Source organism: Cricetulus griseus (assembly GCF_003668045.3).
Source record: "Cricetulus griseus strain 17A/GY chromosome 1 unlocalized genomic scaffold, alternate assembly CriGri-PICRH-1.0 chr1_1, whole genome shotgun sequence".
Taxonomy (NCBI): domain Eukaryota; kingdom Metazoa; phylum Chordata; class Mammalia; order Rodentia; family Cricetidae; genus Cricetulus; species Cricetulus griseus.
Genome location: NW_023276807.1, coordinates 56,422,237 through 56,448,466, shown reverse-complemented (window position 1 = coordinate 56,448,466; position 26,230 = coordinate 56,422,237). Strand labels below are relative to the sequence as shown.

General features: G+C 39.4%; 1 protein-coding gene across 1 annotated transcript in view; it reads left to right on the top strand.

The window, feature by feature from the left end:
- Positions 1-26,230, top strand: part of LOC100774454 (putative ankyrin repeat domain-containing protein 19) — a 60,349-nt gene that overhangs the window by 15,301 nt on the left and 18,818 nt on the right. The window contains exons 7-8 of the mRNA XM_027395401.1: positions 362-398; positions 9,306-9,417. Coding sequence (XP_027251202.1) covers positions 362-398; positions 9,306-9,417 — 149 coding nt within the window. The remainder of the gene's footprint in view (positions 1-361; positions 399-9,305; positions 9,418-26,230) is intronic.

Genomic DNA, 26,230 nt, shown 5'->3' with positions numbered 1-26,230 from the left:
ATGCTGTTAGTCCAGGTATATCAGGCAGCTTGCTTGACACTATCAGTTTATAAAATGATGGCAACATCTTAAGTTAGTCTCCTAGTAGTTCATTGGGATTATGGTCATTGTACACAGCATTGTACTTTTCATAAATTTCATACATATTTTTCCTTCCTCCTCGTGTCCCATAAATACAAACAACAGAGATGGTCTTAATGCATCAACTGCTCCAGCAGCACTATAATTCATATCTACTGTAGAAGATTCCCATGATGTGTTTCCAAATGAATGTTTTCTAGCAATGCTTTTGAGTCACAGATCTGTAATATTTGATACTTTTCTTCCATCTTTTAAAAATGCGTTTTATATTTTTCTTTAGAAGAACAAATGGATTCTGGGAATGACTCATTAGCTGGGTAAGTTTTACTTGTAGATAAAATCTGTATGTTATCTAAATATTGGAATGGGCAGATGAGAAACCAATATTTGTTTGGCATTCTACTCTGGGGGCACCATGCTTTATATTTAAAATGATGGTGTTTATTATAATTCTCACAATAGACATTCAAAGTATATGCAGTTATATCAGCTGTAGCTGAGAGCCCCACATCCATGATTTGACTGTCATCTTGCTTGACTCCCCCATTCATTCTCTTGCTCGTCCACAGGATGGCAAGGACCTGTGTAGCCCTGAAATCTAGATAAGGTCTATGTCAGATCAATATCAAAAGTCAAATTTATATACGAACTCCTTTAGTGTTTTCTTGAGAAGTGCAGATATACCTCACCAGTTTATCTAGAATTTTGATAATCGCAGTGCCAGCTAGTACTCTGTCTTGAGTAATGAGAGTTGTCTGGCCCACCTTATTTACATGTACTTTTGACAACAGGAAAAAGCCAGGAGAGGATTTTCTTTTATGGGAATCAAGAATATATATCTATATGCAGAGCATGTGATACAAATTATATTTAATATATTTTAGAGGATAATTGGAAATTAATATCCCTACCTATTGATTTTTCATTTTTGTTTTCTCCTTTAAGCTTCTTTTTCATTTTAAAATTTTATTTAAATTGGAAACAATCTGGTTTTACATATCAATTTCAGTTTTCTCTCCCTCCCATTCTCCCCTGTACCCCACTGACCCCCTTTCTCATCCCCTTTCTGCTCCCTAGGGAGGGTGAGGCCTTCCTTGGGGGATTTTTTTTCAAAGTCTGTCATATCATTTGGAGCACGGCCTAGGCCCTCCCCTATGTGTCTAGGCTGAGAGAGCATCCCTGTATGTGGAATGGGTTCCCAAAGTCCATTCGTACACTAGGGGATAAATACTGTTCCATTACCAGAGGCCCCCATAGACTGCCCAGGCGTCCTAACTGATACCCACTTTCAGGGGGCCTGTGTTGGACCTATGCTGGTTTCCCAGCTATTAGTCTGGGGTCCATGAGCTCCCCCTTGTTCAGGTCAGTGTTTCTGTGGGTTTCTCCAGCCTGGTCTTGACCCCTTTGCTCATCACTCCTCCCTCTCTGCATCTGGATTCCAGGAGTTTGGCTCAGTGCTTAGCTGTGGGTATCTGCTTCTGCTTCCATCAGCTACTGGATGAAGGCTCTAGGATACTCATCCTTCATCTAGGATGAAGGCATATAGGGTAGTCATCAGTCTCATAGGGGAAGGGCATTTCAGGTAGCCTCTCCACTATCGCTTAGATTCATAGTTAGGGTCATCCTTTGGGTCATCCTTGTAGATCTCTGGATATTTTCCCTCATGCCAGATTTCTCTTTAAACCTATAATGGTTCCCTCTATTATGGTATCTCTTCTCTTGCTCTCCTCTATTCTTCCCCCAACTCAATATTTCTGCTCTCTTATGTCCTCCTATCCCCCCCCTTCTCCCCATCTCTTTCTTCTAACTCCCTCTCCTCTCTCTCATGCTCCCATTTGCTCAGGAGATCTTGTCCTTTTCACCTTTTCTGGGGACCATGCAAGTCTTTCTTAGGGTCCTCCTTGTTTCCTAGATTCTCTGATAGTGTGGATTGTAGGCTGGTAATCCTTTGCTCGATGTCTAATATCCATATATGATGAGTGAGTACATACCATGTTGGGCTTTTAGTGACTGGGTTACCTCACTCAGGATGGTTTCTTCTAGTTCCATTCTTTTGCCTGTGAATTTCAAGATTACATTGTTTTTGTTTTTCCTGCTGAGTAGTACTCCATTGTGTAGATGTACTACATTTTCTTTATCCATTCTTCAGTTGAGGGGCATCTAGGTTGCTTCCAGGTTCTGGCTATTGCAAATAATGCTGCTATTAACATCGTTGAACAGATGTCTTTGTTGTATGAATGTGCATTTTTTGGGTATTTGACTAAGAGTGAAATTGCTGGATCTTGAAGTATACTGATTCCCATTTTCCTGAGGAACCTCCATACTGATTTCCAAAGTGGCTGTACAAGTTTGCACTCTCACCAGCATTGGAGGACTGTTTCCCTTTTTCCACATCCTCTCCAGCATAAGCCGCAATTGGTGTTTTTGATTTTAGCCATTCTGATCGGTGTAAGATGTTTTCAGTACTATAGCTCTATAATAGAGCTTGAAGTCAGTGATGTTGATGCCTTTGGAAGTTACTTTATTATACAGGGTCGTTTTGGCTATCCTGTGTCTTTTGTTTTTTCCATATAAAGTTGAGTATTGTTTTTTCAAGATCTTTGAAGAACTGTTCTGGGATTTTGATGGGGATTGCATTGAATCTGTAGATTACTTTTGGCAAGATTACCATTTTTACTATGTTGATCCTACCTATCCAAGAGCATGGGACATATTTTCATTTTTCTGGTATCTTCTTTAATTTCTTTCTTAAAGACTCAAAGTTGTTGTTATACAGGTCTTTCACTTGTTTGGTTAGAGTTACCCTGACATATTTTATGTTGTTTGTGGCTATTGTAATGGGTGATGAGCAAAGGGATCAAGACGAAGCTGTAGAAACCCACAGAAACAGCTCCCCTGAAGTAGGGGGAGCTCATGAACCCCAGATTGATAGCTGGGGAACCAGCATAGGACTATTCCAGATCCCCTGAATGAGGATGTCAGTTTGGAGGTCTGGCAATCTATAGAGCCTCTGATAGTGGATCAGTATTTATCCCTAGTACAAGAATGGACTTTATGAGCCCACTCCACATAGAGGGATGCTCTCTGATTTCTTTCCTAGCCTATTTATCATCTATATATAGTAGGACTACTAATTTTTTGAGTTAATCTTGTATCCTGCCACTTTACTAAAGGTGTTTATCATCTGTAGGAGTTCCTTGGTAGAATTTTTCCGATCACTTAAGTAAACTATCATATCATTTGCAAATAGTGAAAGTTAGATTTCTTCCTTTCCAATTTGTATCCCATTGATCTCCTTTTGTGCTATTATTGCTCTAGCTAGTACTTCAAGGACAATATTGAAGAGATATGGAGAGAGTGGACAGCCTTGTCTTTCTCCTGATTTTAGTTTCTCTCCATTTAGTTTGATGTTGGCTGTTGGTTTGCTGTATATTGCTTTTATTTTGTTAACGTGTGTTCCTATTATTATTCCTGATCTCTCCAAGACCCTTATCATGAAGGGGTGTTGGGTTTTGTCAAAGGCCTTTTCAGCATCTAGTGAGATGATCATGTGGTTCTTCTTTTTCAGTTTGTTTAAATGGTGGATTTCATTGATGGATTTTCATGTGTAGAACCATACTTGCATCCCTGGAATGAAGCCTACTTGATCATGGTGGATGATTTTTCTGATGTGCTCTTGGATTCAATTTGCCGGTATTTTATTGAGTATTTTTGCATCAATGTTCATGAGGGACATTGGTCTTTAGTTCCCTTTCTTAGTTGTGTTTTTGTGTGGCTTGGGTATCAAGGTAATCATAGCCTCGTTAAAAACAAAAAAAGTTTGTCAATGAACCTTCTGTTTCTATTGTGTGGAACACTTTGAGAAGTATTGTATTTGAATTTCTGGTAGAATTCTGCACTGAAACCATCTGGCCCTGGGCTTTTTTTTTTTTTTTTTTTTTTTTTTTTTTTTTTTTTGGTTGGGAGACTTTTGATTATTGCTTCTATTTCATTAGGGGTTATAGGTCTATTTAAATTGCTTATCTGTTCTTGATTTAATTTTGGTAAGTGATATCTATCCAGAATTATCCATTTCCTTTAGATTTTTGAATTTTGTCAAGTACAGTTTTTCAAAGTATGACCTGATGATTCTCTGGATTTCCTTTGTGTCTGTTGTTATGTCCCCCTTTTCATTTCTGATTTTATTAATTTGCATGTTCTCTCTCTGCTTTTTGGTTAGTTTGGATAAAGGTTTGTCTGTCTAACTGATTTTCTCAAAGAACCAACTGTTTGTTTTCATTGATTCTTTGTATAGTTTTCTTTGTTTCCACTTTATTGATTTCAGCCCTCAATTTGATTATTTCCTGGCATCCTCCAGGGTGAATTTTCTTCTTTTTTGTTCTAGAACTTTCAGTTGTTCTGTCAATTCTCTAGTGTGACTATTCTCCAGTTTCTTCATGTGGGTATTTAGTACTATGAATTTTCTTCTTAGCACTGCTTTCAAAGTGACCCATAAGTTTTGGTATGTTGTATCTTCATTTTCATTGAATTCTAGGAAGTCTTTGTTTTCTTTCTTGACCTAGGAATTGTGCAATTGTGCATTGTTCAATTTCCATGAGTTTGTAGGATTTCTGCTATTTGTGTTGTTGAATTCTAACTTTAAACCATGGTGATTTGATAAGATACAGGGTGTTATTCCATTTTTTTTTTGTATCTGTTGAGGTTTGCTATGTTGCCAAGTCTGTGGTTGATTTTAGAGAAGGTTCTTTGTGGTGCTGAGAAGAAGGTATATTCTTTTTTGTTTGGATGAAATGTTCCATAGATGTTTGTTAAACCCAATTGGGTCATAACTTCTGTTCTTTTGTTTCTTTGTTAAGTTTGTCTGGTGTTCCTGTCTAGTGGTGAGAGTGGGGTGTTGAAGTCTCGCACTATAAGTGTGTGTGGTTTTATGTGTGATTTGAGTTTTAGTAATGTTTCTTTTTATGAATGTGGGTGCCTTTGTATTTGGGGCAAAGATGTTCAGAATTGAGACTTCATCCTGATGGATTTTTCCTTTGATGAATATGAAATGACCTTCTTCATCTCTTTGGATTGGTTTTAGTTTGAAGTTTAATTTGTTAGAAATTAGGATAGCTATACCAGGTTGGTTTTTGGGTCCATTTGATTGGAAAATTTTTCCCAACCCTTTACTCTGATGAAATTTCTCCTTTACTCTGATGTAATTTCTGTCTTTGAAGTTGAGATGTGTTTCTTGTATGCAACAGAAGGATGGATTCTGTCTCCGTATCCATTCTGTTAGCCTGTGTCTTTTTATAGGTGAGTTAAGACCATTGATATTGAGGGAAGTTAATGACCATTGATTGTTAATTCTTGTTTGTTTTGGATTTGTTGTTGTTGGTATTGTGTGTGGATTTATCCCTCCCTTTCTTTTGTCTTTTGGAAAAGCGGAATTATCTATTGCCTATGTTTTTGTGAGTGTACTTAACTTCCCCAGGTTGGAGTTTTCCTTCCAGTATGTTCTGTAGGGCTGGGTTAGTGGATATATATTGTTTAAATCTGGTTTTGTCATGGAAAATCTTGTTTTATCCTTTTACAGTGTTTGAAAGCTTTTCTGGATATAGTAGTCTGGGTTGGCATCATGGTCTCTTAGTGTTTGTAGAATATCTATCCAAGACCTTCTGGCTCTCAGAGTTTCCATGGAGAAGTCAGGTTTAATTCTGATAGGTCTGCTTTTATATTCTTTCTTTATTCTGTACATTTGGTATTTTGATTATTATGTGGCAAGGGAACTTTTTTTTTTGTGGTCCAGTCTATTTGGTGTTCTGTAAGCTTGTACTTTCATAGGCATGTCCTTCTTTAGGTTGGAAAAGTTTTCTTCTATGATTTTGTTGAATATGTTTTCTGCACATTTGAGGTGGGGTTCTTCACATTCTTCTATACCTATTATTCTTAAGTTTGGCCTTTTCATGGTGTCCCATATTTCCTGGATATTTTTGTGTTAGGGATTTGTTGGATTTAAGATTTTCTATGGTCGATGAATCTATTTCTCCTAGTGTATCTTCAACACCTGAGATTCTCTCTTCCAGCTCTTGTATTCTGTTGATTATGCTTACATCTGTAGTTCCTGATTGTTTACCCATCTTTTCTAATTCCAGCATTTTCTCAGACTGTGTCTCTATTTTTTTTTTGTCTCTATTTCAGCTTTCAAGCCTTGAACTGTTTGGATTGTTTCCTTCAGTTGTTTGGTTGTTCTTTCTTGGCTTTTATGGTCGTTTTCTTCTGCTTCAACTGTGTGGGGATGTTCAGGTCTTGCTGGTGTGGAGTCCCTAGACTCCGGTGGTCTCATATTGATTTTTCTGTTGTTGAATGTGTTCTTATATTTTAATCTTCTCATCCCTTCTTCCAGTGGGTGCAGGTGGGTTTTTTTTCCTCTCCTGGTGGGTACTGGTCTCTTCTGGTGGGTGCAAGCAGGTCCAATACTCCAATGTCATTCAAGGTGGGTGAGGCCAGTCTGAAATACTTATTCTCCCCATAGGTGGAAGCGGGACTAGCACTGCTATGTCAGCAGACTCTGGATGGCTTGGTCTGTTGGGGGCAAATCGACCTGCCTACAGTCTTCAGGCCAGGAGAATACAATGAGGGCAAGCAGAAGTTGGTCCTGAGACAAGGGTCTACGCCCACCTCTCCCCTTTGGTGGGGGTGGGACTAGTACCTTGATGTCAGCAGACTCTGGATGGCTTGGTCCACCTGGGGCTGGTAGCCATACCTGCAGTCCCCAGGCCAGGAGATCCCAAAGAGCCTTGTGTGCCTAGTATGGTCTTAACTTTAAGTTCTTCTTTAAGCTTCTGTATATACCTAGTGCAATGACATTTTAATTCTACCTAATCTTGTTCTTTTTTGGTGATAATAACTTTTTCTCTGTAAATCAACTTTTCTGTTTTCCTTTTTCCCTTGCTTCTGTTTTAAAAATTTCCATCAACTAAATATTTTCTGCAGAGAAAATTAAAAAAAATAAGAAATTTCAGAATTTTAAGGAATCAAAGTACTAATTAAAATATACTGTTGTATTTCATCCAGATGTAAAACTTAAAATGTATTAATATGACTTTTTCTGGATGGAAAAAAATTTAGACTCATGTACCTTATATTAAGGCCAATTTTCATTCTTGTATTTGATTCAGTAGATGGTCATTTTAATAAAACTACTGGGAAGTGATCCCAGTAAATCCACAGGCACAAAATAAGAATAAAATAAAGATGGCACAGGACAAGAATAGTGTTAACCAATAGGTGACACACACAGAGGAAAAGACACTGGGTTCAGTTGGATTCAGGTTTCAGAGAGAAGACTGGAATACAGGCATTTTTGACAAATATGATAAGAATAAGACAGGGATTAAGGACACAGGATATTGAAAGTTTATAGGGAGGCACATTGAAACTGGAATTCATGAAAGTCTTGATAAAGACACGGCTTGTTTCTTGAATTGTAGTAACTGGAAAACATCAACATTTCTGTTGAAAATCACTAAGATAATTTGAGCCATTGGGTAACGTCTCTATAGCAGCTAGGAGTATGGTGCTATTCACATCACCTCAATTTACACGAGGTGCCTTAGAGTCTGTTAAGCACCAGGGGCTAGAAGTCGAGGAACAAAGTGTACCTGTGGATGTGACAAGTATCTCCCTCCAGCTTTGCTGAACAGACTGGACATCTTTCAGTCTCCATGATGGGTAGGAAAGTGATTGCAGATCACCTGGTACTGTAATCACTGAGGTTTTGTTGGATAGTTAGGAAAACGGCTGCGTGAATAGTTGAAGCTCTATTTAGCTTGGTGCTTTGAACACATCTTCACTTGAGACTTTCCTGTGCTTGAGATCTTCATTTTGGAGGTCATTATTGAGACCCACAGAAGTGGATGTGGTGTCACTGGAAGGAAGTATCTCTAGAAGACTTGCAGGGCCAGGTGCAACTAACAGGAGACTAGTTTTCCAGAAGTCTTTCCCCTTGAGAGTCTGGGAACTTTTGAGAGTTTTTAAGTGCCTGATAGTTTATATTAACCTGAAAAATGCAAGCGAAAAGGAAAAATATCTTGGGGTTATCTCTAACCAACTAAGCAAAAGAAGTGTATGATAAAAACTTCAAGTCTTTGAAGAAAGAAATTGAAGAAGGTGTCAAAAGATGGAAAGATCTCCCATGCTCATGGATCAGTAGGATCTATCAACATAGTAAAAAATGGCCACCCTACCAAAAGAAATCTACAGATCAAGCACAATCCCTGTCACAATTCCTACAGAATTCTTTACAGACCTTGAAAGAACAATCCTCAAGTTCATATGGAAAAATAAAGGATAGCTAAAACAATCATCAACAATGAAAGAACTTTTGGAGGTATCACCATCCCTAATTTCAAGATGTACTACAGAGCTATAGTATTAAAAAAAAAAAAAACCTGCATGGTATTGGCATAGAAACAGACAAGGGAATGGAACTGAAGACCCATACTTAAATGCACAGACCAATAGATACCTGATTTTTGATAAAGGATCAGAAAATACACAGTGGAAAAAAAAGAACATGTCTTCGACAAATGTTGCTGGTCTAACTGGATATGTTACATGTAGAAGAATGCAAATAGATTCGTATTTATCACCCTTCACAAAACTCAAGTCCAAGTGCATTAAAGACCTCAATAATAATTGGAATTTAGGAACTTAGAATGTCTAATCTTTTTGGGAAGGACATTTCACTAACCACACAGCCATAATTTTTTGTTTGATTGTTATATAGCTTTAAAAGATTTAAAATGTTTTGGACTGAAGAGGATGAATGGCTTCATTTAAGTGGTTGTTTTTCAAGCTGAGAAACCATGCCTGCCATCTGTTACAGAGCTCAATCTTAGTGTTCTTCAACCCAGGGAAAGACATGGAGAGAGGATGGTGCCTCGTTTCTCCTATTTAAGCTGATCAGGTTCATTTCAGGTATTCTAGTCCAAATGACATGAGCCATTGGCTAATTCCACCTTCATTAAAGGCAATTGGTGAATATGGGACATAGAGTGAGTCCTCACTGAGTAATTCCCAAATTGGAAGGGACAAGTAAAGGTAAGAGAAAGCTTTGATACAGTAAGGTCACATCATATTTACACAGATTAAGAAGTCCCATTTCACATGCAATTGGCTGAATTTGTACAAGATTTTTCAGATTGTTCCCACCCATCTTTACTGCATACTTTGCTCTGTAGGATTTCCAGCTGTCCCGGTCCTGGACCTCCCATGGCTACAATAAAGGAAGAAAACTACAACTCTGATGCCAAGGTGGGATGCTCCTGTGAGGAGTTACCTTCCTTGCCCAAGGTTTGCATTTTTTTACTCTTAAGGTTTAGAGTGTTCTGGGTGTAATTTTAACATATGTAAAATTAATAAGTGGAAACAAGATTGTGAGTAGCCTAAAACAATTGTCAATATGGTAAACAACAAAAAGGACTAGTGGTTACTTTGAGGCTGTGGGAAAATGGGGTAAAAATACAGAGCCAAAGAGAAATTGTATTAGCAGTAGGCTTTCAGTAATAAAGGATATTTGAAATTTGGCCAACAATTATTTGGACAAACGTAACTTACTGTGACTTATAATGCCCAAGTAAGTCTTTAATAGACTCAATTTGTTATTATAGTAGTCAATTTCCATAGTGCCTTTAGATTCAACAGCACAGGACATCTAGAAGTTTATTTTCTAGCATACTTTTTATCCATTACATTTTAAACTTATATTTTAAAAATTTCATGTTTCTTGTCTTTTTGTTTTTTCTTTTAATTTCAGGTGTTTTATTTGCTTGCCTGCTTTTTAAATTTTTTTATTTAATTTTTACAAAATTATAATTTCACATCAAGCCCTTCTCCCTCTTCCCCCCTCCCCAGCCCCCTACCAGCCTCGTCCTCCTTCCCCCTCCACTCCCCATGGAGGGTAGGGCCCTCCACAGGCACTCCCCAAATTCCACAACATCATCCTGGGCTGGCCCTAGGCCCTCCCCCATGTGTCCAGGCCAAGAGAGCATCCCTTCATGTGGGGTGGGCTCTCAAAGTGCCTTTTATTTTTTTTTCTTGGTTTTTTGAGACAGGGTTTCTCGGTAGCTTTGGAGGGCATCCTGGAACTAGCTCTTGTAGACCAGGCTGGTCTCGAACTCACATAGATCCGCCTCCCCCTGCCTCCCCAGTGCTGGGATTAAAGGCCTACACCACCACCGCCCGGCTCAAAGCCCTTCTTACACCAGGGAAAAATACTGATCCACTACCAGAGGCCCCATAAGGTGCCTAGGCCTCCTCATTGACATCCACTTTCAGGAGTCTGGATCAGTCCCATGATGGCCTCCCAGATGACAGTCTGGGGTTCATGTGCTCCCCCTTGTTCAGGTCAGCTGTTTCTGTGGGATTCACCAGTCTGGTCACGACCCCCTTGATCTTCATTTCTCCCTCTTTGCAACTGGGTTCCAGAGTTCAGTTCAGTGTATAGCTATGGGTGTCTGCCTCTGCTTCCATCAGCCACTGGATGAGGGCTCTAGGATGGCATATAAAATAGTCATCAGTCTCATTATAGGGGAACAGCATTTAGGGTAGCCTCTCCACCATTGCCTAGATTGTCAGTTAGTGTCATACTTATAGATCTCTGGAAATCTCCCTAGTGCCAGATCTCTCCTCCGACCTATAATGGCTCCCTCTGTTATGATATCTCTCATCCTGCTCTCCTCTATTCTTCCCCCTACTCAACCTCCATTTCCTCCTCTCCCCCCTCTTCTCCTCCGCACATTCTGCCAGCTCTCTCTACCCTACCCTCATGCTCCCAATTAGCTTAGGAGATCCTGGCCTTTCCCATTCTCCGGGGACCATGCATTTTTCTCTTAGAGTCCTTCTTGTTTCCTAGTTCCTTTGGTGAAGAGGATTGTAGGCTGGTAATCCTTTGTTCTATGTCTGAAACAAAAATGTTTTTGTGCATGGTGAAAGATATGGTTCTATCTGCAGTCCTCTACATGTCCGAATCCAGTTGTGCCAGCACCATTTGTTGAAGATGCTATCTTTTTTCCATTGTTTAGATTTAGCATCTTTGTCGAAAATCAGGTGTTCATAGGTGTTGGGGTTAATATCAGGATTTTCAATTCAACTCTATTGGTCTATCTGCCTATTTTTGTGCCAATACCAAGCTGTTTTCAGGACTATGGCTCTATAATAGAGCTTGAAGTCAGGAATGGTGATGCCTCCAGAGGTTCCTTTATTGTACAGGGTTGTTTTGGATATCCTGGGTTTTTTGTTTTTTTCATATAAAGTTGAGTATTGTTCTTTCAAGGTGTGTGAAGAACTGTGGGGATTGCATTGAATCTGTAGATTACTTTTGGCAAGATTGCCATTTTTACTATGTTGATTCTACCTATCCAAGAGTGTGGGAGATCTTTCCATTTTCTGGTATATTCTTTAATTTCTTTAAAGACTCAAAGTTCTTGCTGTAAGGTCTTTCATTTTTTTGGTTAGTGTTACCCCAAGATGTTTTATGTTGTTTGTGGCAATTGTAAAGGGTGATGTTTCTCTGATTTCTTTCTCCACCAATGTGTCATCGGTGTAGAGTAGGGCTACGAATTTTTTTTTGAGTTAATCTTGTATCCTGCTACTTTGCTGAAGGTGTTTATCAGCTGTAGGAGTTCCCTGGTAGAGTTTTTCGGGTCACTAATGTAGACTATCATATCGTCTGCAAATAGTGAGAGTTTGACTTCTTCCTTTCCGATTTGTATTCCCTTGATCTCCTTTTGTTGTCTTATTGCTCTAGCTAGGACTTCAAGGACAATATTGAAGAGGTATGGAGAGAGTGGACAGCCTTGTCTTGTTCCTGATTTTAGAGGAATCACTTTGAGTTTCTCTCCATTTAGTTTGATGTTGGCTGTTGGTTTGCTATATATTGCTTTTTATCATATTTAGATATGTTCCTGTTATTCCTGTTTTCTTTAAGATCTTCATCATGAAGGGTTACTGGATTTTTTTTGAAACTGAAACCTTCTGGCCCTGGGCTTTTTTTGGTTGGGAGGTTTTTGATGACGACTTCTATTTCATTAGGGGTTATAGGTAGATTTAAACTGCTTATCTGATCTTGGTTTAATTTTGGTAAGTGCTATCTATCCAGAAAATTGTCCATTTCCTTTAGATTTTTGAATTTTGTGGAGTACAGGTTTTCAAAGTATGACCTGATGATTCTCTGGATTTCCTCAGTGTCTGTTGTTATGTCTCCCCTTTTATTTCTGATTTTGTTCATTAGCTTGCTCTGTCTCTGCCTTTTGGTTAGTTTGACTAGAGGTTTGTCTATCTTGTTGATCATCTCCAAGAACTGACTCATTGTTTCATTGATTCTTTGTAAAGTTTTCTTGCTTTCCACTTTATTAATTTAAGCCCTCAGTTTGATTATTTCCTGGCATCTACTCCTCTGTGGTGAGTTTGCTTCTTTTTGTTCTAAAGCTTTCAGTTGTTCTGTCAATTCTCTAGTGTGACTATTCTCCAGTTTCTTCATGTGGGCACTTAGTGCTATGAACTTTCCTCTTAGCAGTGCTTTCAGAGTGTTGCATAAGTTTGGGTATGTTGTGTCTACATTCTCATTAAATTCTAGGAAGTCTTTAATTTCATTCTTTTATTTCTTCCTTGACCCAGGATTGGTGTAACTGGGTGTTATTCAATTTCCATGAGTTTGTAGGTTTTCTGCAATTTGTGTTGCTCTTGAATTCTAATCTTAAAGCGTGGTGTTCCCATAAGACACAGGGGGTTATTTCAATTTTTTTGTATCTGTGGAGGTTTGCTATGTTGCAAAGTATGTGGTCAATTTTAGAGAAGGTTCCATATGGCGCTGAGAAGAAGGTATATTCTTTTGTGTTTGGATGCAATGTTCTATAGATGTCTGTTAATCCCAGTTGTGTCATAACTTCTGTTAGATCCTTTGTTTCTTTGTTAAGTTTCTGTCTGGTGATCCTGTCTAGTGGTGAAATGGGGGTGTTGAAGGTCTCCTATTATAAGTGTCTGTGGTTTCATGTGTGGTTTGAGCTTTAGTAATGTTTCTTTTACAAAAGTGGGTGCCTTTGTATTTGGGGCATAGATGTTTAGAATTGAGACGTCATCTTGATGGACTTTTCCTGTGATGAGTTTGAAATGCCCCTCTTCATCTCTTTTTATTGATTTTAGTTTAAAATCTAATTTGTTAGATATTAGGATTGCTACACCAGCTTGTTTCTTAGGTCCATTTGATTGGAAAATCTTTTCCCAACCCTTTACTTTGAGGTAATGCCTGTCTGTGAAATTGACGTGTGTTTCTTGTATACAGCAGAAGGATGGATTCTGTCTTCATATCCATTCTGATATCCTGTATCTTTTTATAGGCAGGTTAAGACCATCGACATTGAGGGATATTAATGTCCATTGATTGTTGGTTCTTGTTTGTTTTGGATTTATTGTTGGTGGTGTCATTGTGTGTGGATTTTACCCTCCTGTTTCTTTTCCTGGTTGGTAAAGTTGGATTATCTATTACCTATGTTTTTGTGAGTGTGGTTATCTTCGTTGGGTTTGAGTTTTCCCTCTAAGACTTTCTGTAGGGCTGGATTTGTGGATATGTGTTGTTTAAATCTGTTTTTGTCTTGGAATATCTTGTTTTCTCCATGCATAGTAATTGAAAGCTTTCCCGGGTACAGTAGTCTGGGTTGGCATCCATGTTCCCTTAGTGTTTAAAGGACATCTATCCAGGACCTTCTGGCTTTCAAAGTTTCCATTGAGAAGTCAGGTGTGATTCTGATAGGTCTGCCTTTATATGTTACTTGACCTTTTTCCTTTGCTGCTCTTAATATTTTCTTTTTATTCTGTAAGTTCGGTGTTTTGATTATTATTTGGCAAGGGGACTTCTTTTTGTGGTCCAGTCTATTTGGTTTTCTGTTAGCTTCTTGTACTTTCAAAGGCATATCCTTCTCTAGGTTGGGGAAGTCTTCTTCTATGGATTCTGTTGAATATGTTTTCTGTACCTTTGAGCTGTATTCCTTCACCTTCTTCTATACCTATTATTCTTAGATTCTGCCTTTTCACAGTGTCCCATATTTTCTGGACATTTTGTGTTAGAGATCTGTTGGACTTGAGATTTTCTTTGGTCAATGACTGTATATCCTTTAGCGAGTTTTCAACAACTGAGATTCTCTCTTCTATCTCTTGTATTCTATTGCTTATACTCACATCCTGATTGTTTATCCAGCCTTTGTATTTTCAGAATCCCCCCATTCTGTGTTTTCTTTATTGTTTCTATTTCAGCTTTCATGCCTTGAACTGTTTACAGTGTTTCCTTCACTTGTTTAGTTATTTTTTTCTTCAGGTTATTTAAGAGAATTATTTATTTTTTTGAATTTTTTTGTTTTTTCTTCTATTTCTTTAAGAGATTTTCTTGTTTCCTCTTTAAGGGTCTGGAACATCTTCATAACGTAGATTTTTATGTCTGTCTCTTCTTCCTCTGTGTTGTGCTTTTCAAATCTTGCTGGTGTGGAGTCCCTAGATTCTATTGGTGTCATATTGGTTTTTCTGTTGAGTGTGTTCTTATTCTCCCTTCTTCCCATTTCTTCTTCCAGTGGGTGCAGGTGGGGTTTCTCCATCTCTTCTTGTCACCCGGTGATGGGTGTGGGCCAAGACTTCAATGTCTGCAGCTCTGGATGGTCTTGCCTCTCCTGGTAGTCTCCTCACTCAGCTCAGGAGAGGTCGGGGTGGCAGAGGGGGAAGGAAGAGTGAGGTATTTCCAGACTCAGGGAGGTCCTTCCTGTCTGGGCGGGTCCACTCTATGCAGGCCCAGGCCCACGCCCAGAGAGCTCCTGGGCTGATGAGGGCCTTGGGCAGGAGTAGGGCTCAGGATAGGTCAGGGCAGCAGAGGGGGAAGAAAGAGTGAGGTATCATTTTTTTGTTATTTTTTAGGATACTTTGAATTTTGGCATCCTATAAGCTTTTAGGAGAGACTATTCTCTATTTTTATCTTTGATTCTCTATTTAAATTGAAATAGTATTAGAAATGTGAAAATCTAGAATTTAAAAAACATGTTTCTCAAAATTCGTGTTAAAGGGAATATTGAGTATTTTCTAAATTGTCTAATGAGGAATGTAAGGAAAGCTGCTAAGGAGATCAAAGTTGGCATGTTTCACTTCAAACAAAATCCAGTTCTAAAAGCAGAAACTTTAATAATAAATGCATAGCAAAAGTTTAATGTTATATTTTAAAAAATACTTCATTTTTTCCTTTTTTAAAATTTAAATTAGAAACAAGCTTCTTTTACATGTCAATCCTAGTTCCTTCTTCCTCCCCTCTTCCCCTGCTCCCTACCATCCCCTTTCTGCTCCCCAGGGAGGGTCAGGCCCTCCATGGTGGATCTTCAAAGTCTGTCATGTCATTTGGAGCAGGGTCTAGTCCCTCTCTGGTGTGTTTAGGCTGAGAGAGTATCCCTCTATATGGATTGGGCTCCCAAAGTCCATTCGTGTACCAGGGATAACTACTGATCCACTACCAGAGGCCCCATAGATTGCACAGACCTCCAAAGTGACCTCCTCATTCAGGGTGTCTGGAGCAGTTCTATCCTGGTTTCCCAGCTATCAGTCTGGGGTCCATGAGCAACCCCTTGTTCAGGTCAGCTGTTTCTGTGCGTTTCTCCAGCCTGGTCTTGACCCCTTTGCTCATCACTCCTACCTCTCTGCAACTCTATTCCAGAGTTCAGCTCAGTGTTTAGCTGTGGGTGTCTGCTTCTGCTTCCATCAGCTACTGGATGAAGGCAATGGGATGACATATAAGGTAGTCATCAATCTCATTATCGGAGAAGGATTTTTAAGGCAACCTCTTGCCTATTGCTTAGATTGTTAGTTGGGGTCAACTTTGTAGATCTCTGTACATTTCCCTAGTGTCAGATTTCTCTTTAAACCCAAAATGGCTCCCTCTATGATGGTATCTCTTTTCTTGCTCTCCTCTATTCTTCCCCTGACTCAATCTTCCTGCTCTCTCCTGTCCTCCTCTCCCCTCCTCTTCTCCCCTTCTCTTTCTTCTAACTCCCTCTCCCCTCCCACAATGCTCCTAATTATCTCAGGAGATTTTATCCCTTTCCCCTTCTCTGGGGAACCATGTATGTCTCTCTTAAGGTCAAATACTTCACTTTTTAAGTTTATAATTACATCATTTCCTCCTTCCCTTTCCTCCCTTCAAACTCTCTCATGTACCTCCCTTGTTCTCTCTTTTAAATTCATGGCCTCTTTAAAAAATAGCTACATTGTGTGTGTGTGTGTGTGTGTGTGTGTGTGTGTGTGTGTGTGTGTGTTCCTAAATATATAAATACAATTTTCTTAGTCTGTATAGTGTTTCTCACATGTGTATGTTTTCAAGGATGAACATTCAGTATTGGGTAACCAGTTGGTTTGCTCTTCCTTGGGAAGACTCTTTTTCCCACTCTCAGTATTCATCAGTTGCCTATAGTTTTTGTGTTGGGTTGTGGCCTTGTGAGCCTTATTTTGTCTATGTGACTGTGTATATGGACATGTTAGGCAGGCATGTTGGTGAGACTTCATGGGTGTAGCTCCTGACATTCCTAGGAGACACTCTGGCCCAGGAAACTCCCAGTTCCCCTGAATCTTACAGTCTTTCTGCCCTCTTCTCCACAGTGCTCCCTGAGCAAGGTGCTGAAGTAATGATGTAGCTGTATCTGTTGGGACCCAGGCTCCACAACTGTGCACTTTGGTTGCTTATGGTTTTCTGTAATGCTCTCTGTCTGTTGCAAAGAAAAGCTTACTTGATGATGGGTGAGAACTACAGTTATCTGTTGGTATAAGGACAAATATTTAGAGTGTAGTTAGGGATTATGCTGGTTTAGTAAAGCGGTAGTTGCAGGTTTCCCTCCAAGACTCATATCTTTACTAGCCATGTGTAGTTGGCTGGTTTTCTAGTACCAATCATTAAAATGTCCTCCAATTTCAAGTTTCAGATGCTTTGGACCTGTTTATTTGTTCACTTAAAACTCACAATGGAATTTAGACAACAGATTTGTATGTACCCTGGAACATTTAGAATCAGATTTTACAGATGAGACAATTTTGATTATATTTGAATGTTAATAAATGAATAGACACATGGATTTCTATCATGGAATATTGTACATAATGCCATATGTGTGATGCATCTCATAATTCTCAGCCTTCAGGCTATTCAAGGTCAGGAGAGTTACACAGAGGAACTGTGTCATTAAAGGGGGAAATCAGAGATGTCATAAACAGGAAAGAAGGGCTATACAGCTTCCAGTAATAAGCTTAGATATGGTTGTTAGATGAGACTTAAAAAAATCAGGCACTTGAAAAATATCCTGTCTACAGCCATATTAGAATTATGGTCATCAATTCTTTCTCCAAGTGGAAAATTGAGAGATGATTTCATTTAGTGTACTTCTTTTAGCTTTGTTTTCAGCTAGTGGTAAATAGTTGTATACCTATTAAATACTTTATTTTACAGTAATAAAATACTTATTTTATGATACTCACAAAGGGCAACACAACATTTAGACAACAGCATTCCTGGACACATATACCCTCTACAAAAGCTTCTGTTGTATTTCTGTTTGGAATATTTTCTTTTCTTCAGTGTTGGAGCTCAAACCCAGCATCTTACACCCTATGGTCAAATGTTTTCCCACTGAAAAACACACCCTAGCCACTGTGGGTGCTTTATACTAACAATTTTGTTGAGGAGGCCTTTGCCCAAATGATCCAGTTTCTAAATTTCTCTGTTTTCACATGAACTAATATACATAGAAATACCTTTTCAAGCCAAATGCCTTCTAATTGTACTTATTTATTACTGTTTGTGGTGTGTGTGTGTATTATGTGTGTGTATTTGTGCAGATATGCATGTTTCACAGTGAGCATGTAGAGGTCAAAGTTCAACTTTGTAGTGTCATTTCCCTCTTTCCACCATGTGTGGGTTCTTGGGCTCAAGATCATGTGTCAGGCTTCCTAACAGATACTTCTCTCTGCAGATCCATCTCTCAGACCCAAGCAAAGTACCTTAACACTGGAATGATTTCACTCATCTGAAATACTTTAGTGTCTACTGCTTTAATGTATCAATCATATTTACAAGAATGTATGGTGATATATTATTTATGATTTACTAAAGCTTGCCTGAGGGTTCAGAATGCAAAGTTAGCCACAAGCTGTAGAGTCAGCCAGTGGTGAAACACGCCTTTAATCTCAGGAGCCATTCTGGCTAGCCATAGAGCCAGGCAATGGAGGCACACCTTTAATCTCAGGACTGAAGAGACAAGCAGATGGATCTCTATTAGTTTGAGGCCACACTGAGCTACATGAAACAGTCTAAAAGAGAAACATCTAAAAAAGATGATCTCAGCACTTAGGATTACAGGAGTGATATGGCTGGGCAGAGAGAGGTATAAAAGGAAGGAGCATATGGTCTCATGTGGAGATTTAGTTTCCAGACAGGGAGACCAATTGTCTCTGAGGATTTGTGGAGCTAGCTAGATCACCCTTTCAGTCTGAGGTAGAGGTAAGTGCTGGTAGCTGGCTGCTTTGCCTCTCTGATCTTCAGCTTGAAGCTTGAATCCCAGTATCTGCCTCTGGGTTTTTATTATTCATGTTACAAGAACGTATTTACATATGAACACTTTAAAAATGCCCCTTTGTTTTTGATGTGGAATATAAGAGTTAGGTTCTATAATTGTAGTTCCTCTTTGGAAATATGCATATGAGTAAGTATCCTGCCCAGGGATTATTTTTCCCCTAAATGGCCATGTCTGGTTTACAGAATTATAAGCCTTAAAAAGGTTTCCACATAAAGCTGCGAAGATGGGCTTGATCTAGAGAGGCACATATAAGGTTCGGTATTGAAACACTGAGATTTTAAACACATTTTCCCATTTTTTTGTATAATGGCTTAAAAACAACCAATTCATATATCTTAAAGCAATTAAAGAAATTTTATGCAGTGAATTTTAATATTAATTTTAACAGAGCATCTCTGACAGTGCTCCTCTGACTTGTGCTGCCAATTCATCTGTGGCTACGGACAAAATATTTGAGAATACGGCAAAAAGAAAGGTTGAAGGTATGCCCTCTACTTTGTAAAAGTGTCATTTTGGAGAATGTTGTTTACAAAATGAGCATTGGTGATCTTCTAACCAAATACATTTTCCTTCTAATGGACAGTAACAACAGAGTGAGGTGAACTGCCAATAAGCTGTGTTTTGTCTCAACTTCCCAAGCACATTAAACTGAGACTGTCGTTTCAGTTTAAAGGCACTAAACTAAATTAGGACGGCCGTTTCAAGATACTCTTAGAATCAAGGGCCACACATGTATAAGGAAAAGGGAATGTGTACAGGGTGCGAGGAATAAAAAAAGGCAGGAGGAGCAGGGGGAAAATGAAAGAAACAAATCAAATGTGTAACTGGACTGTGGGGAAAGAAAGTTATTCTTTAGAAAAAAAGATGGTAATTTCTCAGAAATGTAAGAAAAATCTAGGTACAGAACTGTTTTGGGAAGTAGGAAAACTTTCCCCCACTCCAGTATGTATCCTTCACTGTTGGAAAGACACCAATAATTGATGTACCCAACCATGGGGAGGGAGGCCTGATGCACATGGATGAACATAAGACTATGTGAGCAGACATATGTATATAGGATACAATGTTATGTGATGTAATGCTACTGCTTTACTAGATAGCATTACATAGGACAAAATTAAAGTTGGAAAGAAGGGATGTGAGGGCCCGGTTACAGGAAGTTCAGCCAAGCCGTTGCCAGGCATAGCAGGGAGGAACTGCAGGCTACATGAAAAGATACAAGTTAATGTAAAGGGATGTGGAAACAGACTTCACGGGAGCTGGTGGTCCCTACACTTCACAGAAACATGTGGCAGCTGTTAAACATAGTTGGTTAAACATGGGTGCTTTAGGGCATCAGGAACTGAGTTTGCAGTTAGTTCTCAGCCCCCAAGGGTCAGCCACCCTCTCAATACCACTGTCTATCATACCACTTTTTTTTTTTTTTTTAGCAAAATACAGACAAGAGTCTATTGGGTAATGAACAGTGATGCAATAAAATTAAGACAGAGAATGAATGCGCTCTTGTTTCCAGTCATGTTTGTAGGAAATGTAGAGGAAGCAAAGAAATCATAATCTTACAGTGATACTGTTAAATAGGAAACTCATGGTAAGAATAACACACAGAAAGAAGAAAAATGGAAAGTATGAAGACCAGAGAGGTGGATGTCCCTTTTTTAAAGGAGAGGAAGGCGCTTGAGCACTTGCAAGTAATGATACATGGACTGGAATGTATACTGTGTGACTCACTGTGCTGCACTGCAGCTTCCACATTGACAATTTTTTCTTTTCTTTTAAATTTTATTTTGTTTTATCCTAGTCAGGGGAGGTTTCAAGAATAGAGGGCACATGAGGAAGGGATGGGCGAACGAGTAAGATCAAGATGCATGATGTGAAATCCACAAACAACCAATAAAAAAGTTAAAAAAAGAGAAACGAAGAGGGAGGACTGGGGACGAGGTTCAGTCAGCAGAGGGCTTGCCTGGGAGGCAGGATCCCTGTGTCCAGCATCTCACAGGCTGGGCACAGGCCTCTCACTAGAGCACATAGACAGAGGCAGGAGGATCAGAAATGTAAGGTTATTATCTGCTACACAGTGAGGTCAAAGTCACCTTGGGAAACATGAAGCCCCCTCTCAGACACGCACACACACACGCACACGCACACGCACACGCACACGCACACGCACGCACGCACGCACCCATGTACATACCCCCAAAAAAGAAAAAGAGAAAAGGAAAAGGAAAAATGAAATATTGAGAAGAATTTTCCACAATACTGGAATTAATTAGGGAACTTAAGTGACCTTAGTTCAGATGACTTCAATAAATGCGTATTCAAACCATTGCTGCTCCTCGAAAAGGGTTGGGTTGAAGGAATGCTAAAATGTAGTAAACTGCAGCACTCATTCACCTTTCCATAATTATCAGGCACTGAAGATGGATGCTGAATTGATAAGTTATAAATCAATAATAAATAATTGAAAGTAGAAGAAAATGCTATTTAAAATTATTTTTATTCTTACTTATTTTTTTATTTTTAATTTTTTTTTATTAGTTCAAGTTAGGGAACTAGCTTGTTTCACATGTAAGTCCCTTCTCCCTCTCCCTCCCCTCACCCCCATCACTCCCATACCTCCTCCCCACCCCCAACCTATCCCCCCACCCCATCCACCTACCACTCCCCAGGTAGGGTAGGGCCCTCAAGGGGGGCTATGCAAAGTCCACCAAATCTTCCTGTGCTGGTCCTGGGCCCTTCCCCATGTGTCCAGGGCCAGAGTGTATCCCTTCATGTGGGATGGGCTCTCAAAGTCCCTTCTTGCACCAGGGAAAAATACTAATCCACCATCAGAGGCTCCCTGGAGTGCAGAGGCCTCCTTATTGACATCCATGTTCAGGAGTCTGGATCAGTCTTGTACTGGCCTCCCAGACAGCATCTGGGGTCGATGTGCTCTCCCTTGTTCAGGCCAACTGTTTCTGTGGGTTTCTCCAACCTGGTACAGACCCCTTCGATCTTCATTCCTCCCTCTCTTCAACTAGGTTCCAGATTTCAGCTCAGTGTATATCTGTGGATGTCTGTCTCTGCTTCCATCAGCCACTGGATGAGGGCTCTAGGATGGCATAAAGAGTAGTCATCAATCTCATTTTAGGGGATGGGTGTTTAGGTTATCCTCTCCACCATGACCTGGATTGTCTGATTGTGTCATCCTTGTAGGTCTCTGGAGATCTCCCTAGTTCCAGATCTCTTCTCGGACCTATAGTGGCTCCCTCTAATATGGTATCTCTCATTCTGCTCTCTCTCCTCTATTCTTCCCCCAACTCAATATTTCTGCTCATCCATTTCCTCTCCTCTACTCCTCTTCTCCTGCTCTTATTGTGGCAGCTCCCTCTCCTCTACCCTCATGCTCCCAATTAGCTTAGGAGTTCATGCCAATTCCCATTCGTGGGGTCCATTTATCCCTTAGAGTCCTTCATGTTTCCTAGTTCCTTGGGTGAAGAGGATTATAGGCTGATAATCCTTTGCTATATGTCTAAAATTCATATATGAGTGAGTACATACCATGTTTGTCTTTTTGTGACTGGGTTACCTCACTCAGGATGGTTTCTTCTAGTTCCATCCATTTGCCTGCGAATTTCAAGATTCCATTGCTTTTTTCTGCTGAGTAGTACTCCATTGTATAAATGTACCACATTTTCTCTATCCATTCTTCAGTTGAGGGGCATCTAGGTTGCTTCCAGGTTCTGGCTATTACAAACAATGCTGCTATGAACATGGTTGAACATATGTCCTTGTTGTATGAACATGCACTATTTGGGTATATACCCAAGAGAGGAATGGCTGGATCTTGAGGTAGACTGATTCCCATTTTTCTGAGCAACTGCCATACTGATTTCCAGAGTGGTCTTACAAGTTCTCACTCCCACCAGCAATGGAGGAGTGTTCCTTTTTCTCCACATCCTCTCCAGCATAGATTGTCATTGGTATTTTTGATTTTAGCCATTCTGAAAGGTGTGAGGTGGTATCTCAGAGCTGTTTTGAGTTGCATTTCTCTGATGGCCAAAGATTTTGAGCACTATCTTATATGTTTTTCAGCCATTTCAGATTCCTCTGTTGAGAATTCTCTATTTAGTTCTGCACCCCACTTTTTATTTCATTGTTTGGTGTCCCGCGCCCGCTCTGTATTCCTCGCCAGCAAGAAATACACGCAGGACACTCGGATCCTTCTGCAGACAAGCTTTAATGCATTTTACCAGAGTGGAGACATTGAACCAAGAAAACCATCCCTATATAAAGGCTGACCAGCCGCCTGGGACGTGTTATCCTATGAATGGCTTTAGCTCCTCAGGCAAAAATGAGCCACGGGATAGGCAGATATCCTATGAATGGCTTTAGCTCCTCAGGCCAAAATGAGCCACGGGATAGGCAGAGATCAAAGGAATGGAGATTACCCAGCGCCTGTGAAGTAATTTACATCTTGGTGTCTTTAGGCACCATTATAATGCAGGAAAACGCCCCCTTACAGTTTGGTGTTTTGGTGGCTAGCTTCTTGAGCTCCTTATATATTTTGGAAATCAGCCCTCTGTCATATGTGGGATCGGTGAAGATCTTTTCCCATTCTGTGGGTGGTCGTTTTGTCTTACTGACTGTGCCCTTTACCTTGCAGAAGCTTCTCAGTTTCAGGAGGTCCCATTTATTAATTGCAGACCTCATTGTCTGTGCTACTGGCGTAATGTTCAGGAAATGGTCTCCTGTGCCAATTTGTTCAAGGGTAATTCCCGCTTTCTCTTCTAGAAGATTCAGTGTGGTTGGATTTAAGGTGAGATCTTTGATCCATTTGGACTTAAGTTTTGTGCACGGTGACAGGTATGGATCTATCTGCAATCTTCTGCATGTCCGAATCCAGTTGTGCCAGCACCATTTGTTGAAGATGCTATCTTTTTTCCATTGTATAGATTTAGCACCTTTGTGAAAAATAAGGTGTTCCTAGCTGCATGGGTTAATATCAGGGTTTTTGATTGGATTTCATTGGTCTATCTGTCTATTTTTGTGCCAATATCAAGCTGTTTTCAGAACTATGGCTCTATAATAGAGCTTGAAGTCAGGGATGGTGATGCCTCCAGAAGATCCTTTATTGTAAAGAGTTGTTTTGGCTATCCTGGGTTTTTTATTTTTCCATATAAAGTTGAGTATTGTTCTTTCAATGTCTGTGAAAAACTGTTGGGATTTTGATGGGGATTGAGTTGAATCTGTAGATTGCTTTTGGCAAGATTGCCATTTTTACTATGCTGATTCTACCTATCCAATATCATGGGAGATCTTTCAATTTTCTGGTATCTTCTTTAATTTCTTTCTTTAAAGTCTCAAAGCTCTTATTGTACAGATCTTTCACTTTTTTGGTTAGTGTTACCCCAAGATATTTTATGTTGCTTGTGGATATTGTGAAAGGTGATGTTTCCCTGATTTCTTTCTCATTGGACTTATCATCTGTATATAGTAGGGCTACTGATTTTTTTTAGTTAATTTTGTATCCTGCTACCTTGCTGAAGGTGTTTATCGGCTGTAGGAGTTCCCTGGTAGAGTTTTTGGGTCACTAATGTAAACTATCATGTCATCTGCAAATAGTGAAAGTTTGACTTCTTCCTTTCCAATTTGTATCCCTTTGATCCCCTTTTCTTGTCTTATTGCTATAGCCAGAACTTCAAGTACAATATTGAAGAGATATGGAGAGAGTGGACAGCCTTGTCTTGTTCCTGATTTTAGAGGAAACTAAATGAGTTTCTTTCCATTTAGTTTGACGTTGGCTATTAGTTTGGTGGATATTGTGTTTATCATGTTTAGATATGTTCCTGTTATTCCTGTTCTTTTCAAGATCTTTATCATGAAGGGATGTTGGATTTTGTCAAAGGCTTTTTCAGCATCTAGTGAGATGATCATGTGGTTTTTCTTTTTCAGTTTGTTTATTTGGTGGATTACATTGATGGATTTTCATATGATGAACCATCCTTGCATCCCTGGGATGAAGCCTACTTGATCATGGTGGATGAGTTTTCTGATATGTTCTTGGATTCGATTCGCCAATATTTTATTGAGTATTTTAGCATTGATGTTCATGAGGGATATTGGTCTGTAGTTCTCTATCTTAGTGTGGCTTAGGTATCAAAGTGATTGTAGCCTCGTAGAAAGAGTTAGGCAATAACCCATCTGCTTCTATTGTTCGGAACAGTTTGAGGAGTACTGGAATTGGCTCTTGTTTGAATTTCTGGTAGAATTCTGCAGTGAAGCCATTTGGCACTGGGCTTTTTTTGGTTGGGAGGCTTTTGATGACTACATCTATTTCATTAGGGGTTATAGGTCGATTTAAACTGCTTATCTGATCTTGGTTTAATTTTGGTAAGTGCTATCTATCCAGAAAACTGCCCGTTTCCTTTAGATTTTCAAATTTTGTGGAGTACAGGTTTTCAAAGTATGACCTGAAGATTCTCTGGATTTCCTCAGTGTCCGTTGTTATATTCACCTTTTCCTTTCTGATTTTGTTAATTAGCATGCTCTCTCTCTGCCTTTTGGTAAATTTGGCTAGAGGTTTGTCTATCTTGTTGATCATCTCCAAGAACTGACTCATTGTTTCATTGATTCTTTGTAAAGTTTTCTTGCTTTCCACTTTATTAATTTAAGCCCTCAGTTTGATTATTTCCTGGCATCTACTCCTCCTTGGTGAGTTTGCTTCTTTTTGCTCTAAAGCTTTCATTTGTTCTGTCAATTCTCTAATGTGACTTTCCTCCAGTTTCTTCATGTGGGCACTTAGTGCTATGAACTTTCCTCTTAGCACTGCTTTCAGAGTGTTGCATAAGTTTGGGTATGTTGTGTCTACATTCTCATTAAATTCTAAGAAGTCTTAGAATTTTTTAGTCTAATTAAAGTCTAGAAGTCTTTTTTTATTTCTTCCTTGACCCAGGAATGGTGCAATTGGGTCTTATTAATTTTCCGCGAATATGTAGGTTTTCTGCAATTCGTATTGCTGTTGAATTCTAGCTTTAATGCATGGTGATCTGATAAGAGACAGGGGGTTATTTCAATTCTTATGTAACTGCTTATGTTGGCATAATTCTTATGCCAACTATGTGGTCAATTTTAGAGAAGGTTCCATGTGGCACTGAGAAGAAGGTATATTCTTTTGTGTTTGGATGGAATGTTCTATAGATGTCTGTTAAACCCAGTTGGGTCATAACTTCTGTCAGATCCTTTGTTTCATTGTTAAGTTTCTGTCTCACGGTCCTGTCTAGTGGTGTAAGGGTGGTGTTGAAGTCTCCTACTATAAGTGTGTGTGGTTTTATGTGGGGTTTGAGCTTTAGTAATGTTTCTTTTACAAATGTGTGTGCCTTTGTATTTGGGGCATAGATGTTCAGGATTGAGACTTCATCTTGATGGACTTTTCCTGTGATGAGTATGAAATGCCTTTCTTCATCTCTTTTGATTTATTTTAGTTTGAAAGATATTAGGATTGCTACACCACTTTGTTTCTTGGGCCCATTTGATTGGAAAAT